The following is a 19,385-nucleotide window of genomic DNA, read 5'->3' on the forward strand; positions in this document are numbered from 1 at the left end:
TACAGCACACAGAGGGGAACTCCAGGTCACCTCCCCTTTTCTGTGATGATAATGGGCATCAAAGAGGCTCCTTATAGAGTTTGTAAGCCATTTGGCAAGAAACTGGTCTTGCCTGGATTGCCTGATGGTATGCTGTACAAACTGGACATAAAGGACCCACAAAAAAAAAATGACTGCTAAAGCTGCCTAAAGAAGGCAAGACAGTCCTTCAGGGTTCCTGATTCATGAAAGAGTCTGTCAGACATTCTGCAGGACAGAGAAGAAAGTTACTGACAAACTGCTGATACAGGCAAAGCTATCTTTAAAATTTCTTAGCTGGGCGGTGGTGGCACACGCCTTTAATCTCAGCACTTGGGAGGCAGAGGCAGGCAGATCTCTGTGAGTTCGAGACCAGCTTGGTCTACAAGAGCTAGTTCCAGGACAGGCTCCAAAAACCACAGAGAAACCCTATCTCGAAAAACTAAAATAAAATAAAATAAAATAAAATTTCTTGCTTCATGGAACTGTCTGCTGGATACTATGGGCCTGTAGACTGAAGATGGATGCCCCAATATTACAGAAGAACTTTTCCCATTGCTGCGACTAAACAACTAACAAGAAATGATATGTGGCAAAGGGGAGGGGTTTCTGGCTAACAGTGAAGGAATAACAAGGTAGCCTGTGGTGGCCAGCTGGATGTCCCACATTCATCTCTGGAAGCAGAGAGTGAAGACGAGACTCAAGATCTGTCAGTAACACCCTTCCTCCAGAGAGACTCCTGCTCCAAGATCTTCCCAGACAGTGCAGCCAGCCAGGCCCTTGTTTCAAACACACAGGCCTGTGGAGGGCAACACATGCGCAGGTGCATAAACATGCATACACACACACACACACACACACACACACACACACACTGACACACCCTTGCACACACAGACACAGACACACACACACTTCAGCCTGAAACTCTGGGACTACCATGCTAGGTAAATAGTCAGAACTGAAAGAAGCTGGAGGAAATCCAGCTGGAGAGAGATCCTCCCACCCCCGGTTTGATTACTAGAATTAAAAAAAAAAATTCTTATTATGAGTTGTTAAAGCAAAAATTATGTCAGGCAGTGGTGGCTCACTCCTTTAATCCCAGCCCTTGTGAGGAAGGGGCGGGCAGATCGCTGAGTTTGAGGTCAGCCTGGTTTACAGGGTGAGTTCCAAGACAGCCAAGGACATCCAGAGAAACCCTGTCTCAAAAAGTCAAACCAAACTAAATCAAACCCACAACACACACACCCCAAACAAACAAACAAACAAAACCCAAAAAACAAAAAATACTTCTGGGCCCGAAATGCTTTCCCAGCACGCACCAAGGCCAGGATTCCATCCTCCTCTCCCCCACCCTACAAAGCCAACAACCAACATAGAAGGAGCCAGTTCTGCCACAGTGCTGTGATAAAGCCCTAGAAATTAGGATCTCTTTTTAAAAATTGTCTTTTCTAGTTTTGGCTTCCAATAGTTATATGATGCCAGGGGCGAAAGTAGGCTGCTTCCAAAGTGCTGGGTGCACCTCCTAAACCGTGGCCTGGGCCAAGAGACTCAGCTCAGTACTGCGGTTGTAATCGGGGGTCGCAGCTCATTCTCCAGGGTGTTTGCTGGCTGTGGCTTCATCCTTTCTAGAAGGTACATCACTGCTTTGGGCAGAGCAGAGACAACTAAGAGTTTCTCCCCATCTATTTTAGCCAGAAGTATAAAGAAATCCACTTTCCTATTTATATAAATATACTATTTTATGGGCAAGTGTTCTAACCCAAAGCCAGGACTTGTGGCAGGGGCCTCTAGGAAGACTTTGGTAACAATGAATGGACAGTTCTTGATGGTGTCACAAGATGTATGTATCACTTCTAGAGTTGATTCTGATGGCTCACTGGCCTTGGATAAAAAGATGTCAGGAGGCTGACAGGATGAACTGCCTAGCAAATCAGACAAGCTGATCTGCTGGGAAGATTCCCAAGCTAGCTGAGTGGCCTAGAAAAGCCAGAGACTAGCCAAACTCCCTGGAGAAGCCAGACACCAGCCAAGCTGCTCAGAGAAGCCAGAAGCAGGCCTGGAAGAGGCTCAGAACAACTGAGCTGCAAGGAAAAAGATACTCACTTGCTGCAGGCTCTCAGTGTGCTCCAGGGTCCCAGCTGTCACTCATGCCGGGGAAGGTTTGTGTGATGTTTTTGAGTAACCCCTCACCCATATTCCTGTAAGTAACTCCAATAAAACTCATTGGTTCACCAGGTTGGACTTTGGTGGGTTCCTTCCTGCAGCCTGTCATTGGTTCCTATCTGGGGTGGGAAGATGTCTGTTCACCCCTCCTCAGGAACAGCATCACACACAGACTATATGCTAAGAACAGAATTCTAGAGGATGATTAGGTGCTATTTACACTTATCAGATTTTTTAAACTTAAGAAATATTAACTTTATTTGTTCTTTCTTTGTCTGTGCCTAGGCTGACGTGGACATGAAAACATTCACAGTGGATTTGAAAAGCATCAACAGCGCACACGGATGCCGTCACCGGAGCTCAACAGCGTACATGGATGCCGTCACCGGAGCTCAACAGCGCACACGGATGCCGTCACCAGAGTTCAACAGCGCACATGGATGCCGTCACCGGAGCTCTCTAATTATAAAAGTTCTAAACTATACAGGGAGATCCGCAAACCATTGGTTTTATAGAAATGATTTATATCTAATTAAGCTGGCTATAAAGAGGGGGCACTATTCATATTCTAAGAACAGAACAACAGCCGGGCGGTGGTGGCACGTGCCTTTAATCCCAGCACTCTGGGAGGCAGAGGCAGGCGGATCTCTGGGAGTTCAAGGCCAGCCTGGTCTACTGGAGCTAGTTCCAGGAAGGGCACCAAAGCTACAGAAAAACCCTGTCTCGAAAAACAAACAAACAAAAAAAGAACAGAACAACACACATATAGAAACCCAGAATCAGAATCTAGGACTTTATGCTCAGAACAAAGTCATGGTTGGCAGGAGACAGTGACTAACTTGTCCATGCTCACAATAACTTCCCATCTGCTCACGCATGCAACCCTCATCCAGCTCAACGAGTCGCACACACAGGAGAGTAGGGCGGAGAAAACAGTTATAGAGTATAAATTACAAAAAAAACTGGCCTACTCTTAATACAAGTCACAAACACCAGTGGGTTTAAATTAACGAACAAAGGTTTTTATATAGCAAGGAAAGCTCTTGTGGGTTTTGTTATTTCTTTCCTTGGAGAAATTAAATCTTTTTTTTTTTTTTTTGAGACAGGGTTCTCCGTAGCTTTTGGTTCCTGTCCTGGAACTAGCTCTTGTAGACCAGGCTGGCCTCGAACTCCCAGAGATCCGCCTGCCTCTGCCTCCCAAGTGCTGGGATTAAAGGCGTGCACCACCACCGCCCGGCGAGAAATTAAATCTTAAAAAAGTCACTGTATTTAAGCATCTGTCTGTTTTAAGACTGGCTTTAAATCCTTCCTCCCCCGCCCCCCACCTCAATAGGGTCTCACATAGAGCAGGCTGGTTGGCTGCGCCAAGAATCACCATGAACTCCCAATCTTTTGCCTTGCTCTTCCTCCTGAGATTCAGAGTGTTTGAGTGCATCTAGCATAGTGGGTTGAAGATCTATATTTTCTTAACTGCACTCTGATCACGTAAAAGCTAAACTGCAAGGCACACTTAATAAGTAATCACATGTGTGTGTGTTCTCAATTTTTAATAATTTACTTAGGTGTACATGTGTCTGTGTGAGCGGATGCTGACACAGGCCGGAAAAGGGGGCCAGATTCCCTGGGGCTGGATATAGCTGGTTGTGAGCCACCTGATGCGGGTGCTGGGAATCAAACTTAAATCCTCGGCAAGAGCAGTGTGCGCTCTCAATAGCTGAGCCAGACTCCAGCCCTTGGTGTGCATGAGGCAGGCAAGAGCAGAGAGGGCAGTTTAGCCACAGGGCCTCCACTCAGCTTCGGCTCTGAACAATGCACTAAAAACCTGCTGATAACCTGGGGCTCCCACAGCACTGTCACTCCCCACCGTCAGCCCCTGCCCGTTTCTACTCAAGCACATGTAGACCACATCCTGAAACAAGAGCGAAGGCAGCTCTGACTGGAACTCGTGTGGTGTGTCCTCCGAGAGAATCTCAAAGAGGTTCTCCCTTTCCCATCTTCTGCCTGTGCATATTTGGGTGTGGTTATGATTAAGATCAGATGCATCCAGGCGGAAGGGCTTGGGGAGTGAGCAAAGGCTTACATAATCCAAGCCTGTCAATCAAAACAGAGAACCACCCATGCAAGGCCTGTGGACAACCAAACTCTGGCCTGCTCTTGAAGGAGTTCCCTAATAGCCAGGGCTGGTAAGCACTGCCCTAGGGGGCAGCTGACCCTGACAACAGATGGAGGCGCTTCCTTGCAGCTCTTCTGGGTCTACAGTGCACCCATTCCAGTTCCTTGAGTTGGACCCAGGACCGAAATACCCAGCCCAGACCTGACTGCTGGTAGCACGTTTAAACATTTCACAGTTCTATGGATTTTTTTTTTTATTTCTTTGTTTGATTTTCAAGATAGGATTTCTCTGTAGCTTTGGTTGTCCTGGAACTCGCCCTGTAGACCAGGTTGGCCTCGAACTCAGAGAGATTCACCTGTCTCTGTCTCCTGAGTGCTAGGATTAAAGCCAATTCTATAGATTTTGCCAGAATTCTATAGATGTTGCTGCAAACAAAGACAACTCCAGTTTATGCATCTTATTTTAGCTTATTACACCCAAAGTTGTAGCTCAGTTGGGTGTGGTGAGTATGACTTCAATCCAGCACTTGGGAGGCAGAGCCAAGCCAGTCTCTGTGGTTTCTGAGGCTAGCCAAATGCTACACAGAGAGACCCCAGCTAAGAACAAGCAAACAAACAAAAAATAGCAATTCTGGAAATTCTCTATGATTCAAGCAACTTATGACAGGGCAACACAATGCGGAGGCTCTTCCATCCTGTATTCTTGAATTTGAGCTCCTTGATGGGAAGCCCTGTGGAAAATTGCTCAACTCTAGACTGGAGGCTAAGATACCCCAGCTAACAAGCTCCTGCCTGCTGGTGAAAACCTCCCCCTGCAGCAGCAGAGCAAGATGCCAGGACTTTTTTTTTTTAAGATTTATTTATTTATGCATATGAGTACTCTATTTGCATAAAAGCCCGAATGACAAAAGAGGGCATCAGATCCCATTATAGTAGGCTGTGAGCCACTAAGTGGGTGCTGGGAATTGAATGCAGGACCTCTGGAAGAGCAGCCAGTGCTCTTAACTGCCAAGCCATCTCCAGCCTCCCGCGGTGTCTTTAAAAGCCTTTTGTTCTAAAAGCTCTGGGTTCCACTGGGGTCCTGACTGCCTGAGTGTAGTCCTAGACTACTGAATTAAAGACTTCCGTGTCTGCATGGTCATCTCTGGCAGGCTCACCATAACATTCATAAAATCTACTTGATCGGTTAACAAATATGAGACACCAAATTCTAGTAAGGAACTTATAATAAACATTTCTGCCTGATTTTCATTAAGTATGATGAGCTTTCTTGAAAAATCCAAGCAGCCGCTTTCACCTGGGTCATATAAAAGAACTCTTAACAGAAAATTCTTAACTTTTAAATTTTTTTATTTTTTTAGGTTTTTTTTTTTGGTTTTTCGAGACAGGGTTTCTCTGTGGTTTTTGGAGCCTGTCCTGGAACTAGCTCTTGTAGACCAGGCTGGTCTCGAACTCACAGAGATCCGCCTGCCTCTGCCTCCCGAGTGCTGGGATTAAAGGTGTGCGCCACCACCGCCCGGCTTTTTTTAGTTTTTTTGAGACAGTGTTTTTCTGTGCAACCGTCCTGGCTGTCCTGGAATTGGATTTGTAGACCAGACTAGCCTCAAACTCAGAGAGATCAGGCTGCCTCTGTTTCCCAGGTACTAGGATTAAAGGCGTGCACAGCCACGACTATATTAAAAATTTACTTTATGTCTCTGAGCATTTTGCCTGCACGTATGCCTATGTACCACACATGTGCCTGGTGCCCACGGGGCTAGGAGAGGGTGTTAAACTCCCTGGTCTGGAGCTATGCGTTATTGCATGGGTGCTATGAAGCAATCTTGAGTCCCCTGCAAGAGCAACAAGTGTTCTTGGCCACCGACTCAACTCTGCAGCCCCTGGGTGAAAGACCCCCACAGTATAGACAAACAGCTAAGCAGCAGCAATGCCAGGCTTAAACTTTGGAGCAACGCAAGTAACATTAGAGCAGGGAAGTTCGACTTGAGAACAAGGGTGGAGAAGCCAGGCAAGATATCTGCGGTCAGCCGGTCAGCCATCTGGCCCCAAGCGATAAGGAACCCGCAGCTGGCCTGCTCTAATGAGAACCTCCCGTTTGCTTAAGGAAACAGGATGCCTATAGTCAGCACATGTGCCCAACTTAGAATATCAGTAATTCACAGAAGAGACAACTCCCCCTATGAAAGATCCCAGCTTGGCTGCTGTAACGTCATTTCACAAAGCTTTTGATGAACGACTGTAAGTGCAGAGTAAGGTCAGGGTCCCTGGCTGCAAAACAGGATATTTATATCCATAGATTCGGGCAGGACATCAATTAACAGGATATCTGTTCCCATACATCTGTGCTGGGAGAGGAAAAACCACCTGTGCCCCTTGCCCCATTCCAACTGACCACTAACGATGCATTTGCTTCTGTAATCTGCTTCTGCTGCCCTCTTTCCTATAAAAAGACCTTCCCCCAGTCTGCAGGCGCGCTTTGTCTTTCGAGAGACTAAGTCGCCCCAGGGACCTGTGTACTGAATAAAGCCTCTTGCTGTTTGCATCCGAAGAGTGATCTCGCTGTTCCTTGGGAGGGTCTCCTTAGCCTGAAAGACTGCCCACCACTGGGGTCTTTCACTGACTTAGCTTGTTTTTTTAGTTTTTCGAGACAGGCATATGTGTAAGAGTAAGGGCCACCTCTCTTTACTCCCCATCAGCAAGAGACCAAAATGCAGAATGGCTCATCAGCCATCAGCAATGCTTCAGAGAGGGCAGTTGTCAAGATGGAAATTGACTGAAAGAGCCAGGGACTGGCTTTCTTAGGCATTACTGATCACACCATGAGATGGCGACATTCACTGGCGTCCAGCCTCGGCTCCAGCTGCACTCAGCTGCCCTTTAACAGTCCTATGACTTTCCAGAGCAAGCAGCTTAGATCCCTTGTAACTTCAGTGCCTCAGGTGCCACTGATGGACTCCACGCACCAACATGTGATAGCTTCTGATGCCACAGAGTGCCAAAGTCCTTGGTACTGAGGAATGTACAAGAAACCAGGACCTGTTGTCAAAACCCAACTTTCACCTCCAGCTTCCTACAGAATACATCACTATCATGCTGGTGAAGAGTCCAAAAATAAGAAAATAAAAATGTAGATTCCAGAAATAGAAATGTAGAAATAGAGAAATGTAAAGTTGTAAGCCTAGGAGAATGAGAGCAGGCTGTCAGCAGCTTTCTCAGCAGCTTGAGGATTAACTATTAACAGTGGGTTACTCCGCTTTACAACCCATAGCTCTATTTACAAGGCCAAAGTATCTCTGCAAACTGAGAGCTAGCCTACAGATATGAGCTGAGTCACCTTTTAGGAGATAGATAAATGACCTCTGGGTTATGCACTTTCCCTGCTATGTGAAACTGGCAGCATCTAAGGGGAGACCACAGAAAACACCGCCTGGAAGTACCAAGGAAGACAATAGATTAAGTACAAACACTAGTTTAACTGAAAAACTCTGTTAATGGAGATTTTAAAGTAAGGCAATCTGTATCTGAGTTTTACCTTGAGACTGTAAAAAGTCCTTTGTTCACACCGAATGCTTGGTGCCCCTACTATAAAAAGGTGGGTTCAGAAACCGGTCTTTACCACAGCCTTAAAATCCATCTTTGGAGCCGGGCGGTGGTGGCGCACGCCTTTAATCCCAGCACTCGGGAGGCAGAGGCAGGCGGATCTCTGTGAGTCCGAGACCAGCCTGGTCTACAGAGCTAGTTCCAGGACAGGCTCCAAAGCCACAGAGAAACCCTGTCTCGAAAAACCAAAAAAAAAAAAAAAAATCCATCTTTGGCTGTGGGCTCATTTAGTCGATAAACTTTTTGTGCCCCATGGAGAATCCCCCCCCCCCCCCCATTCTGGAATAAAGTTTGCTTCTGGTTTATTAGACTTTGGTGGTCTGTCCCATCTTTGCGTGACCCCCCCTGGACCCAACGGCTGGGAGGGAGCCCTAGTCTCTGCCAGAGACAGTGGTTGCAGGGCACAGGGGCCCAAGGTAAATCTACACATGCATTTCCAGGCTTTTGTTCTGGTCTTTCTAAACCTAGCAGTTTTAGTCAAAACTGTACATAAACTAAAATATGTCTAAAACTGTTTTCTTTAGGCTAGTGTGAGCCTCCCAGCCAAGCCTTACCGGTGGGGTTCTGGTGGGAGCAAGGCCATGAACCTGCAGGGTGAACTTTACTATGCTTTCCTGAAAAACAGGAAGTAGCCCACAGATTCCCCACAGGGGACTGTTTCAGTTGGTTTGGTGATCATTCTCTGCTTGAATTCTGGCGAGTAGCCTGATGCTAAATGCCTAGTTCCCGGACTTTGTTGTTTCCCTCTGTTCCTGATTTCCATAGAATAAGTGGTAATCTGGTTTTTTTTTCCCCCTACTGATTTCTCAAATTCTCCTCCACCTAGAAAAACAACTTCCATTGCTTGCCTGTTGGAACACTGGAACAAAATGTTGCCTATTTAAGCCAATGAAGGGCTTTAAGATTTATTTATTTTTATTTTAGGGTATTTTGTTTGCAAATATGTCTGTGTGCCACATGTATGCAGTACCTTTGGGGGCCATAAGAGGGCACCAGATCATCTGGAACTGGCATTACTGACAGTTGTAAGAGGCCATGTGGGTGCTAGAAACAGAACCTGGGTCCTATGCAAGAGCAGCCAGTGCTCTTATTCACTGAGCCATCTCTCCAGCCACAATGAAGAAGTGAAAGCAGGAAGCTCACCTGTCCCTCATCCAAACCCCATCCTCTCAGAGAATCTCCAACAAAGAAAAGGCACCAACAGCCCAGTTCCACATTCTTGGTGGCTGCAGCCTCTCCTCCCCTGAAGTTGCCAGCAGCCCAAGACCATACTGGGCACCATAGGGCCCAGCCATGACAAGCTCAATAGGGGCCAGAGTCTCAATAGTTTACCCTAAGGCAATAAGTGGTTCCAAGAAAGACCACAAACTGAGACCACCCAGGAATAGAGCATCCAAAGGAAATTCCTAATGTTTCTGCCATTGTAGATAGAATCACCGGCCAGCACATACCCATTGCTTTTTCAGCAGGACACCCCAAGACTAACGTCTGCCAATCAGGGTTCCTGAATCTTAGAAATCCATCACCCCAACCTCTGATATAAAAAACTGAGAGAGGTGCACACGTGGAGAGTCCGAGTTTGAACTTGAATAGGAATAAAGTCTTTTACATACAGGACTCGGTCTCCTGGTTGGATTTGGGGGACTCTGTGATCTGGGCATAGCAGGCACAGACCTTGCTTATGGAGGACATGTCATCACACCTTGCCTACAGGGTATTTAAGCTCCCTGCTTTAGGCACGTGATTTCTCCTGCCCCTTCTCCTGCCTTGGTCCCTGGGGCTGGAGAACTCACCCAGGAGTTGCTTTGCTCAGAATAAACCTGTTCTTTTACTGTTTCAATTCTGCTTGACCTGGCTTGGTGAAGAAACCTACTGTAGAGCTACAGAAAACCTACTACTTGTCTCAAAATAAAAATTTTGAAATGATTTGGTATATAATCAGGCAGTCCTGGTTAATTCTAAGCATCACAAACACAAATGAGACAACGGTCATAGGCACGGTGGTACAGGTTCTGGGGGACTAAGGCAAGCAGACCATTTCTCAAAAACCAGGGGCTAGGAGGAAAGAGAATTAGATTAAGAGTCCACCAAGAGACGAATGGATAAAGAACAATGTGGTACAGTGTGATTTCACAGAAGTGTGAACAGTGGGATTTCACAGAAGTGTGAACAGTGGGATTTCACGGAAGTGTGTCCAGTGTGATTTCATGGAAGTGTGAACAGTGTGATTTCACGGAAGTGTGAACAGTGGGATTTCACAAAAGTGTGAACAGTGGAATTTTTATGCAGTCATAAGGAAAAGGTGAAATGATGACATTTGCAGAAAGATGGATGCAATTGGAAGTCATTATGTTAAGTAAAATAAGCTAGACTCAGAAAACAAACTCTGTGAGTTTTCTATATGTATGTATGTACACTATGTTTATAGGTGAGTTTTCTATATGCATGTACTATGTTTACATGTGAGGTTTCTCTATGTATGTATGTATGTACACTATGTGTACATGTATGTGTGTGTGTGTGTGATGAAACCAGAAAAAGGATTGTGAGAGGGGTAGACGAGATCTTAAGGAAGGTAGACGATGGTGAGGATGATGGGGCACATTCAGTACAAAGGAGAAGGGTGACTGACTAGTGGTGGTGATGGGGGCACGAGTATCGGGGAGAGGAATGGACGAGAACGAACCCTAACGACACCGTGATGAAACCCATCACTTTGTGTATTAACCTGAGATTAACAATAATGAGATGATGAAAACCAAGGGCTAGGATGCAGCGTGGTGGGCTGCAGAGTACTGTCCTAGCGCCTGCTATGTGCAAAGCCCAGGGCTGACCCCAGTCCGGCAGGAGAGGAGGGGTCGGAGAACACAGGAGGATATGTCAAAGTTCTGGCAGACATTGTCCTAACATGGGGACTTGAGCATCTTATGTGCAAGTGTAACAGGGCAAGGCCGTGCAGAGGCTCCTCCATCCATGATTCTCGTTCAGGCCAGTTCAGGTTTAACTAGAATTTGATCTCCTTGGTGGAGAATCCTGTGGTACATTACCTACCTCTATTCTAGGACCCAGGGCCAAGATGCCCCAGCTAACTTAGCTCCTATTAAAGTGCTTGATGGGGGCTGGAGAGATGGCTCAGAGGTTAAGAGCATTGCCTGCTCTTCCAAAGGTCCTGAGTTCAATTCCCAGCAACCATATGGTGGCTCACAACCATCTGTAATGAGGTCTGGTGCCCTCTTCTGGCCTGCAGGCATACACGAAGACAGAATATTGTTTACATAATAAATAAATATTAAAAAAAAATAAGAGCCGGGCGGTGGTGGCGCACACCTTTAATCCCAGCACTCGGGAGGCAGAGGCAGGTGGATCTCTGTGAGTTCGAGACCAGCCTGGTCTACAGAGCTAGTTCCAGGACAGGCTCCAAAGCCACAGAGAAACCCTGTCTCGAAAAACCAAAAAAAAAAAGAAAAGAAAAAAAAAGTGCTTGATGGTGAAAACCTTTCCCTGAAGCTGCAGAGAGAGATACCAGGATGTGGCTTTTGCCTTTAAAAGCCCCTTGGTCTAAATGCTCAAGGCTACACTTGGGTCCTGACTACCTGAGTGTAGCCCTGGCTAATTGGAACAAAGGCTTCAAGCTGGCTCTCCCTGTGTCTGAGTGGTCATCTCTGGTGGGCTCCCTGTAACATTTGGTTTTGGAGTCAAGGAATACTGTACATCTGTGTTTAAACTGCAGCCTTTGATAAAAATAAAAATAGCCACAGTCTTAGTCAATATTAGTAACTGTAGAATAAGGATATTTTAACTGTACCACGGCTTTTTTTCTTTTTTTGAGCTAGAGTCTCACTAAGTAGCCTGGTGATTTCTTGGACCTCATATCAATTCCCTTGCCTCAGCTTCTCAGTTCCCGACCCTTAAATCCTGGGATTATAGGCACGAGCAGCTACATCTGGGTAGGTTTTACTGTTTCTAGTATTTTTGAATTTTCTTATGAACACATATATTGGGACAAAGAGAAGGATTTAAGGAAAGCATCCTTGGAGAAGTATCTGTGCTTCATAGGCATCAGTGCCCAGCAGGCAGGGCGGCAGCTCACCGAGTCCCCGGCAGGCAGCTCTAACATGACACAACTTTGAGAGCCCCCAGACAAGCCTGCTGGGACTCACTACCCGAGGGGACTCAGAAGACAGGCAAAGCTGACATGTGAGTCTGTGGATGGTTTCTCTGCAGCGCTAAGGACCGCAGCACTGCGGGGCTGCTGACCTTTGCAGATATTCTCACACACACACCCACATTCTCACACACACACCTACATTCTCACACACACACCTGAAGGTCTTTTTGGTCCTTCTTGCTCTCCAGGTTGGGTGTTCTCGCCACAAAGTCATTCAGCATGCTGTTGGGAGACAGACAGCTTCTGGTCAGACGGTTACAGAAATAAAATAAAATAAAATAAAATAAAATAAAATAAAATAAAATGTGTTTCTATAGGAAACACTGTGTCCCTGTGCGTGTAAAGATGCCATACCTGAGAAGCAGAAAATACCCAGGGGGAGCCAGGTTCAGCTGCACAGACTCCTTCAGGACGCCCAAGAGCGCAGGAAAGTTCTCCTGCAAGTCTGGTACAGAGAGCCTGTTTGTAAAGCAGAAGTAGGGAACAACGATCTTAGCGCGACAATACAAGCATGTTTACTTAGAAGCACATTTTAGATGCAAGAACGCAGATAGGCAGTGTATCTGACTGGCCCAATGCTTGCCTGCTGTAGTTTTTTACAGTCTGTGCAAGCTTGGCTTTAGCTCTGCGGCAAGCATCTGCAGGTAGAGTACCGGAATTCAGCTGCTGACATGTGGGGTACTCTGGGTTTTATTGTCTGTAAAATAAAAGCCTCAACGAGCTGGCCAGCTTTCCTCTCTGGCTGTGCTTGTCCAGCACTGAGGACAGCAAGCATCGTGGGTAGTAAGGATGCAGCATAAAGGAAGGTGATACTCGCTAGTGACTGCTGCCCATGGCTGCTCTCAAGCAGCGAGGAGGATGCTGATGTCACCACTACACGGCCAGGCACCGTAGCACAGTTTGCCAAAGCTCAGATGCAGTCAGGGGGCCAAAGGTCCACAAGCTGGCACCTACCTTGCTCCCTCTTGTTCCCCCTTGGTGGTTCCTCCTCTGCAGCAGAAGGATGACAAGAACCTAAGCTGAATCTGCTGGGCAGCTCAGAGCACAAAGGCCTCTGAAGTCAGCTGTTGTCACAACAGCACTACTACTATCCTAAGGAGTGGCCTGACTAGCCCAGAGGAGTGCAAAGACTCCTGGTGAAGACTGACAATTAGCGTGAATTTAATCATCAACCCCGGGACTGTAGGACCACAGCCCTCAGTTCACCTGTGATCAACCCCAGGACTACAGCCCTCAGTTCACCTGTGATCAACCCAGGACTGCAGGACCACAGCCCTCAGTTCACCTGTCATCAACCCCAGGACTACAGCCCTCAGTTCACCTGTCATCAACCCCAGGACTGCAGGACCACAGCCTTTAGTTCACCTGTGATCAACCCCGGGACTGCAGGACCACAGCCTTCAGTTCACCTGTCATCAACCCCGGGACTGCAGGACCACAGCCCTCAGTTCACCTGTGATCAACCCCGGGACTGCAGGACCACAGCCTTCAGTTCACCTGTCATCAACCCCGGGACTGCAGGACCACAGCCCTCAGTTCACCTGTGATCAACCCCGGGACTGCAGGACCACAGCCTTCAGTTCACCTGTCATCAACCCCGGGACTGCAGGACCACAGCCTTCAGTTCACCTGTGATCAACCCCGGGACTGCAGGACCACAGCCTTCAGTTCACCTGTCATCAACCCCGGGACTGCAGCCCTCAGTTCACCTGTGATCAACCCCAGGGACTGTAGCCCTCAGTTCACCCGTGATCAACCCTGGGACTGCAGCCCTCAGTTCACCTGTGATCAACCCCGGGACTGCAGCCCTCAGTTCACCTGTGATCAACCCCGGGACTGCAGGACCACAGCCTTCAGTTCACCTGTCATTAACCCAGGGACTGCAGGACCACAGCCCTCAGTTCACCTGTGATCAACCCAGGGACTGCAGGACCACAGCCTTCAGTTCACCTGTCATCAACCCCAGGACTGCAGGACCACAGCCCTCAGTTCACCTGTGATCAACCCCAGGGACTGCAGCCCTCAGTTCACCTGTGATCAACCCCGGGACTGCAGGACCACAGCCCTCAGTTCACCTGTGATCAACCCAGGGACTGCAGGACCACAGCCCTCAGTTCACCTGTCATCAACCCAGGGACTGCAGGACCACAGTCTTCAGTTCACCTTTGGGCAGATGTAGGCTATGAGGAGTGGGAATGGCCGAGATGTGTGAACCAAGGAGACTGTACTGAGTTGTCAGACATGTTTACTATGAACTTCATCCCCTACAACTCTAATGGACAGGCTCATGTGTTTCAAACACATGGTTTCCAGATGGTGGCGCTGTTTAGGGATGCTGTGGAATTTGGCTGGCTGAGGTGTACGCCCCTCCATCCCTCACTTATCCCAGCACAGACAGCCCTGGCCAAGCTGTACCAGGGATGAAGCAATAGAGGCCCAGCTAAAGGCTCTGTGCACGTTGGGGAATCCCTGCACACCAGCTTCAGTCCACATAGAAATTCAGCTGAGTAAACCAAACCAGAAGTCACTGGGCATAAACCACAGGAGGCCCTAAAAACCATTTCTCCTTTTTCTAAAAGGGCCCTTTTTCACTTTCCTAACTGTGAGTCTTTAAAGTCCATATCAATCTGAGCCTTTTCCAGCTTCAAAGGGTCTGTGAAAAGCTTCAGGGAGCCGGGCGGTGGTGGCGCACGCCTTTAATCCCAGCACTTGGGAGGCAGAGGCAGGCGGATCTCTGTGAGTTCGAGACCAGCCTGGTCTACAAGAGCTAGTTCCAGGACAGGCTCCAAAACCACAGAGAAACCCTGTCTTGAAAAACCAAAAAAAAAAAAACAAAACAAAAAAAACAAAAAAAAACCAACCAACAAACAAACAAAAAAAGCTTCAGGGATGCAAACTATCCAAGGTCAGCTCAGCTCCTCAGAGAAAGAAAAGGATAGATGCTGAGGCCACGCCCCTACACCGAGGCCACGCCCCTTCCTGGGGAAGAGTGAAGGCACTGAGGATCTCTCTGAACTCAAGCCACTCTGCTCCTTGGTTGCACCTGCAGTGCAGACTTGCCTGAGGAGATGACTGTCCCAGGCAACAGCCCTCTAAGCAACCAGGAAGGGAGTCTAGTCACCAGCGGAGCAGGAAGTGAAGAGAGAGAGGAGAGGGAAGTGGCCGCTTTCTTAAAGGGAGAGAGACCACGCCCCAATGGGCTGGTATCTCAGCAGCTATAGGCTGGAGGAGTGGGAGGACCTCCCACAACACCTCCCCCTTTTGTTTAAATAAGAGAGTTCTAAACCTACTATGAAATTATATACAATAAGTACAAATATCCTATTCTAACTAGCTTGGTCTTGTATAATAAATAACTTGGCCAAGTCATGAGAGAAAGTAACTACATTTATATAGTCTTCAACCCCATCGAAGATCTGAGAAGGGAAATAATGTTACCTGGGTAATTAGGAAGTTCAGTAAAACAACTTCCAAAACATGCAACAAATCACAGAGACAACTAGCTACGTAGGCAATCACCCAAAGTCACATTAGTCACATATCCTCACCTCTGGATGAAGGCATAGCAGAACTGCAACACAGGAATGTCCACCAGGGGCGATTTCTGAAAAGGAAGGCAACACCAGTCACCCAGGCCGGGAAGAAGGGAGAGAAGGCCACACCAGTGACCCAGGCTGGGAGGAAGGCAGAGAAGGCAGCAACACTGGTCACCCAGGCCAGGAGGAAGGGAGACAGTCAGAGAACTCAACAGAAAACGCAGGAGGTCTGCAGCTGCTATGGTCTGAATGGGAAACCGTCTCCCACAAACTCATGTTACACACTGGTTCCCCAAATGGAGGTGCTATTCAGGAGTCTGAAGGACCTTCTGGAGGTGAGACAGACCTCTCACTGGGGGAGGGGAGGAAGATGAAGGTGAAGGTGACACACCTTTGAAGGTCACATCGTGGCCCTTGGATGGGCCTCCCGTCTCTTTTTCTGGTCTGCTGTGACATGGACAGTCTCCACATACATTCCTGATACTACCATGAACTGAGCAGCTCGCAATGCCTTCCCTACATCATGGATGGAGCTTTATGAACCATGAGCCAGATACCTATGGCTTTCCTTCCTCAAGCTGTCTGCTTTGTAGCCAAGTGACATGAAACCAACTCTCAACTAACCCGCAGAAACACAAACACAGAGTGGTAAAGAGGTCCTACTAGCTGCCGTGTGTCCTGGCAGCAGAGTTAGCCCGTCAAGGGCATTTCCTGACACCACTTCCTGAACACACTTGGCCAAGATCTCCTGCTCCTCAGTGTCCTCAATCCCTGCTCCTCTCTGGCTCAGTGGCCTTAGTATCTAGGGATACGAGTGGGAGAAAGCTGGCCAATGGCCTTGGGAGACCCAGAGGCAGAGCTCCAGTGAACAGGGGAGGCATCCATGCCCTTGTAACTTCTGCCCTTTAAGCACTTGGCTGATTCTGTAATCTACCCCTCAAGTATTTTTAGGGTGACGTCCTGTGGTGGTTTGAAAAAAAAAAAAGGTCCCCATAGGCTCATAGGGAGTGGCATTTGTAGGAGGTGTGGCCTTCTAGGAGGAAGTGTGTCACTGAGGGTGGGCTTTGAGGTCTCAAGTATGCAAACCAAGGACTCCCCGTCTCTTCCTACCATGCGTGAGTGAACGCTCAGCTACCTCTCTAGCCCTACGTCTGCCTGCATGCCGCCATGCTACTGCCATGACAACAACAGACTAAACCTCTGAAACATGAGCCATCCCCAGGTCTATATTTTCCTTTGTAGTTCATGGTCGTGGTGTCTCTTTAGAGCAACAGAAACCCTAACTAAACCCTTTCTTTCTTCCAATTATTTTCCAACCTGGAATACAAACTGAAATAACATTCAGTCTACTCTGTTGCCAGTTCATCTGCATGCAGTTCAAGTGTGTGCAATCCATGTGTGTGCAATGCATGTGTGTACAATTCATGAGCAAGCAGTTCATGTGTGTGCAATCCGTGTGTGTGCAGTTCATGAGTGTGCAATCCATGTGTGTGCAGTTCATGTGTGTGCAATCCATGTGCATGTAGTTCATGTGTGTGCAATCCATGTGTGTGCAGTTCATGAGTGTGCAATCCATGTGTGTGCAGTTCATGTGTGTGCAATCTATGTGCATGTAGTTCATGTGAATGCAGTTCGTGTGTGTGCAGTTCAAGTTTACAATCCATGTGTGAGCATCTTGTGTGTGTGACCAGAAAAGGTCTTGATAAGGACTCGATAGATGGTTAGGTAGAAACTCACCAGAACAACTCACAAGCTTCACAGTTCAATCCTGCTCCCCCCCAGACTGAAGGTCTCATCCACTCCAGCATCCTCAGATGGACACTGGCTGAGAAGGACATCCAAAATGCTGTCCCCGGCTCTCTTTAGTTCCTTCAACAGGCATATCTGATCTGCTAGCCTTGGGCTCGCTGTTGTGACAGCCCCAGTTCCATAGAGCTGGCGACTTCACACAGACAATGTCTGAACCCTGGAGCACAGACATCCCGGCTACCTGCAGCCCCTACTAGAGACCACACCAGTGAACCTGTAAATGCTTGGCTTCGTGACTTTCTTCTGTCCTGGAACTACACTCATGCAACCTTTCCCACAGTTGGACATGTCCTTCAGGATAACTTAAATATGTGTTCCTGGACCACTGTCACTCACACTTGGTCAGACAAACTATTTTCTTATTTCTTTCAAGCAGAGCTGGTTTACAGTCATCCTCCAAGCCTTCTGCGCTGCAGCTCATACGGTCTCTACCTTCCCTGACTGCCTGGATAAGCTTGCTCTGACTGTTTTCAGTTTGCCCTGGACAAACTTTCTCGGCTAGGTGTTGACATTGTGCTGTAAGAGCTACAGCCATCAATACCAGCTGAAGCTGTGTCGCTCAAGTGTCTCTGAGCACATTCCTCACCGGCTTTCCAGGAGCCTTTCCTTATCTGAGCTGAGGACTATTAACATGCTCGCTGTCCCTGAGCCTTCTACAACTCTCATCCTTCTCAAGGACATGTGGTCCTTTGGAAGCAGCATCACAGGAAAGCCTGACCTCTATTTCCTACTATTTCCTAGGCTCTACGGGAGGGTCAGGTCTGACTTCCATGAACACCGACCAGAGAGCTCATCTCATACTCGGACCCCTCCTGCCTGCTCCACTGAGACCTCCCACCTTCCCTGACCCATTTGATCTCATGTTCCTGTCCTTACCTAGTCTCCCCCTTCCTTCATCATCAATACACACACAAATGGAAACTGAGCCCAGCACCTCCCCTGCCAAGGTGGCTGCTGAATCACGGGCCTGCGCCTGTCTTACACTCTGCCCTTGTTTGTGCTCCACACCTCTCAGGCTGTGCAGTTCCCAGGCAGGTGCCACTTCCTCTTTCTAAAAACTGTTCCACCTGGTGCATAGAAGGTGCTAAGAGTTGAGCACCAGGCAGTGCATGTGGCAGCAGGGGACAGGCAAGCTAACCTCAGCTAACCTCACCTCTGAACTACAGCACCAGACCCTGGAAGCCCCGTCCAAAGCACAGTGACAGCCTTCATTCCAACCCGAGAATCCTGGGCTTGCTCCCTGGGGCTTCTCACCTCATCGCCTTTGATCTGCTGCGGCCTCTTCACTACCTCCTTCACCAGCTGAAGCACCGACTCTGTCTGCAGGGTGCTGAGAGCACAAACCAGGTCCACAAGTGTGTGCTGGGATGCACTAGCCACGGGGACTATCTGTCCAGAAGAAAAGAGTACCTTGAACGCTTATAGGGGGAAACAAAAAATCCAACAGCACAAGTATAGCCTTCCACAGCTGCTATGGCACACACACACACAGCCTTCCACAGTGGCTATGACACACACAGCCTTCCACAGCGGCTCTGGCGCGTACACACACACACACACACACACACACACACACAGCCTTCCACAGTGGCTACCACCAGAGAAAGAAATTGGCTTTTGCCAGTGTGTATGAATGTATGTTCATGTGTGAATCCATGTGTGTGTACGAAGGTATGTTCATATGTGAATCCACATGTGTGTATGTTTCTGTGTGCATGTGTGGATGTGTGTATATGTATGTGGAAGCCCAAGGTTCATGTTGGCTGTCCTCCACAATTATCCTCTGCCTTTTTTATTTTCATTTTATCACATGTGAGTGCATATGTGTAGGAATGCATGTGCCATGGAACACATGCTACAGTGAACACGAAGAGGTTGGAGGACCATCTGTGGAAATCAGCTGTCTACCACTCAGGTCAGGGAGCGCAGCAGCAGCAGCACACTTATGCGTTGGGCCCGTTGGCCAACCCCTCTTT

The 19,385-nt window shown here is 48.0% G+C and overlaps 1 protein-coding gene across 5 annotated transcripts in view; it reads right to left on the reverse strand.

Annotated features, from left to right (window-relative positions):
* Dop1b (DOP1 leucine zipper like protein B) overlaps window positions 1-19,385 on the reverse strand; it is a 104,907-nt gene that overhangs the window by 25,751 nt on the left and 59,771 nt on the right. For all 5 annotated transcript variants that reach the window (XR_005976223.1, XM_041672902.1, XM_041672904.1 and 2 more), the window contains 4 exons: window positions 18,664-18,798; window positions 15,613-15,668; window positions 12,419-12,523; window positions 12,220-12,286 (listed from right to left, as the gene is read on the reverse strand). Coding sequence is in view for 4 of the 5 variants with exons in the window: in XM_041672902.1 (XP_041528836.1) it covers window positions 12,220-12,286; window positions 12,419-12,523; window positions 15,613-15,668; window positions 18,664-18,798 (363 nt within the window). In the remaining variant the exon portion in view is untranslated. The remainder of the gene's footprint in view (window positions 1-12,219; window positions 12,287-12,418; window positions 12,524-15,612; window positions 15,669-18,663; window positions 18,799-19,385) is intronic.

Source organism: Microtus oregoni, unplaced genomic scaffold (assembly GCF_018167655.1).
Source record: "Microtus oregoni isolate MIOR12 unplaced genomic scaffold, Mior012 000023F_ref0000262, whole genome shotgun sequence".
Taxonomy (NCBI): Eukaryota; Metazoa; Chordata; class Mammalia; order Rodentia; family Cricetidae; genus Microtus; species Microtus oregoni.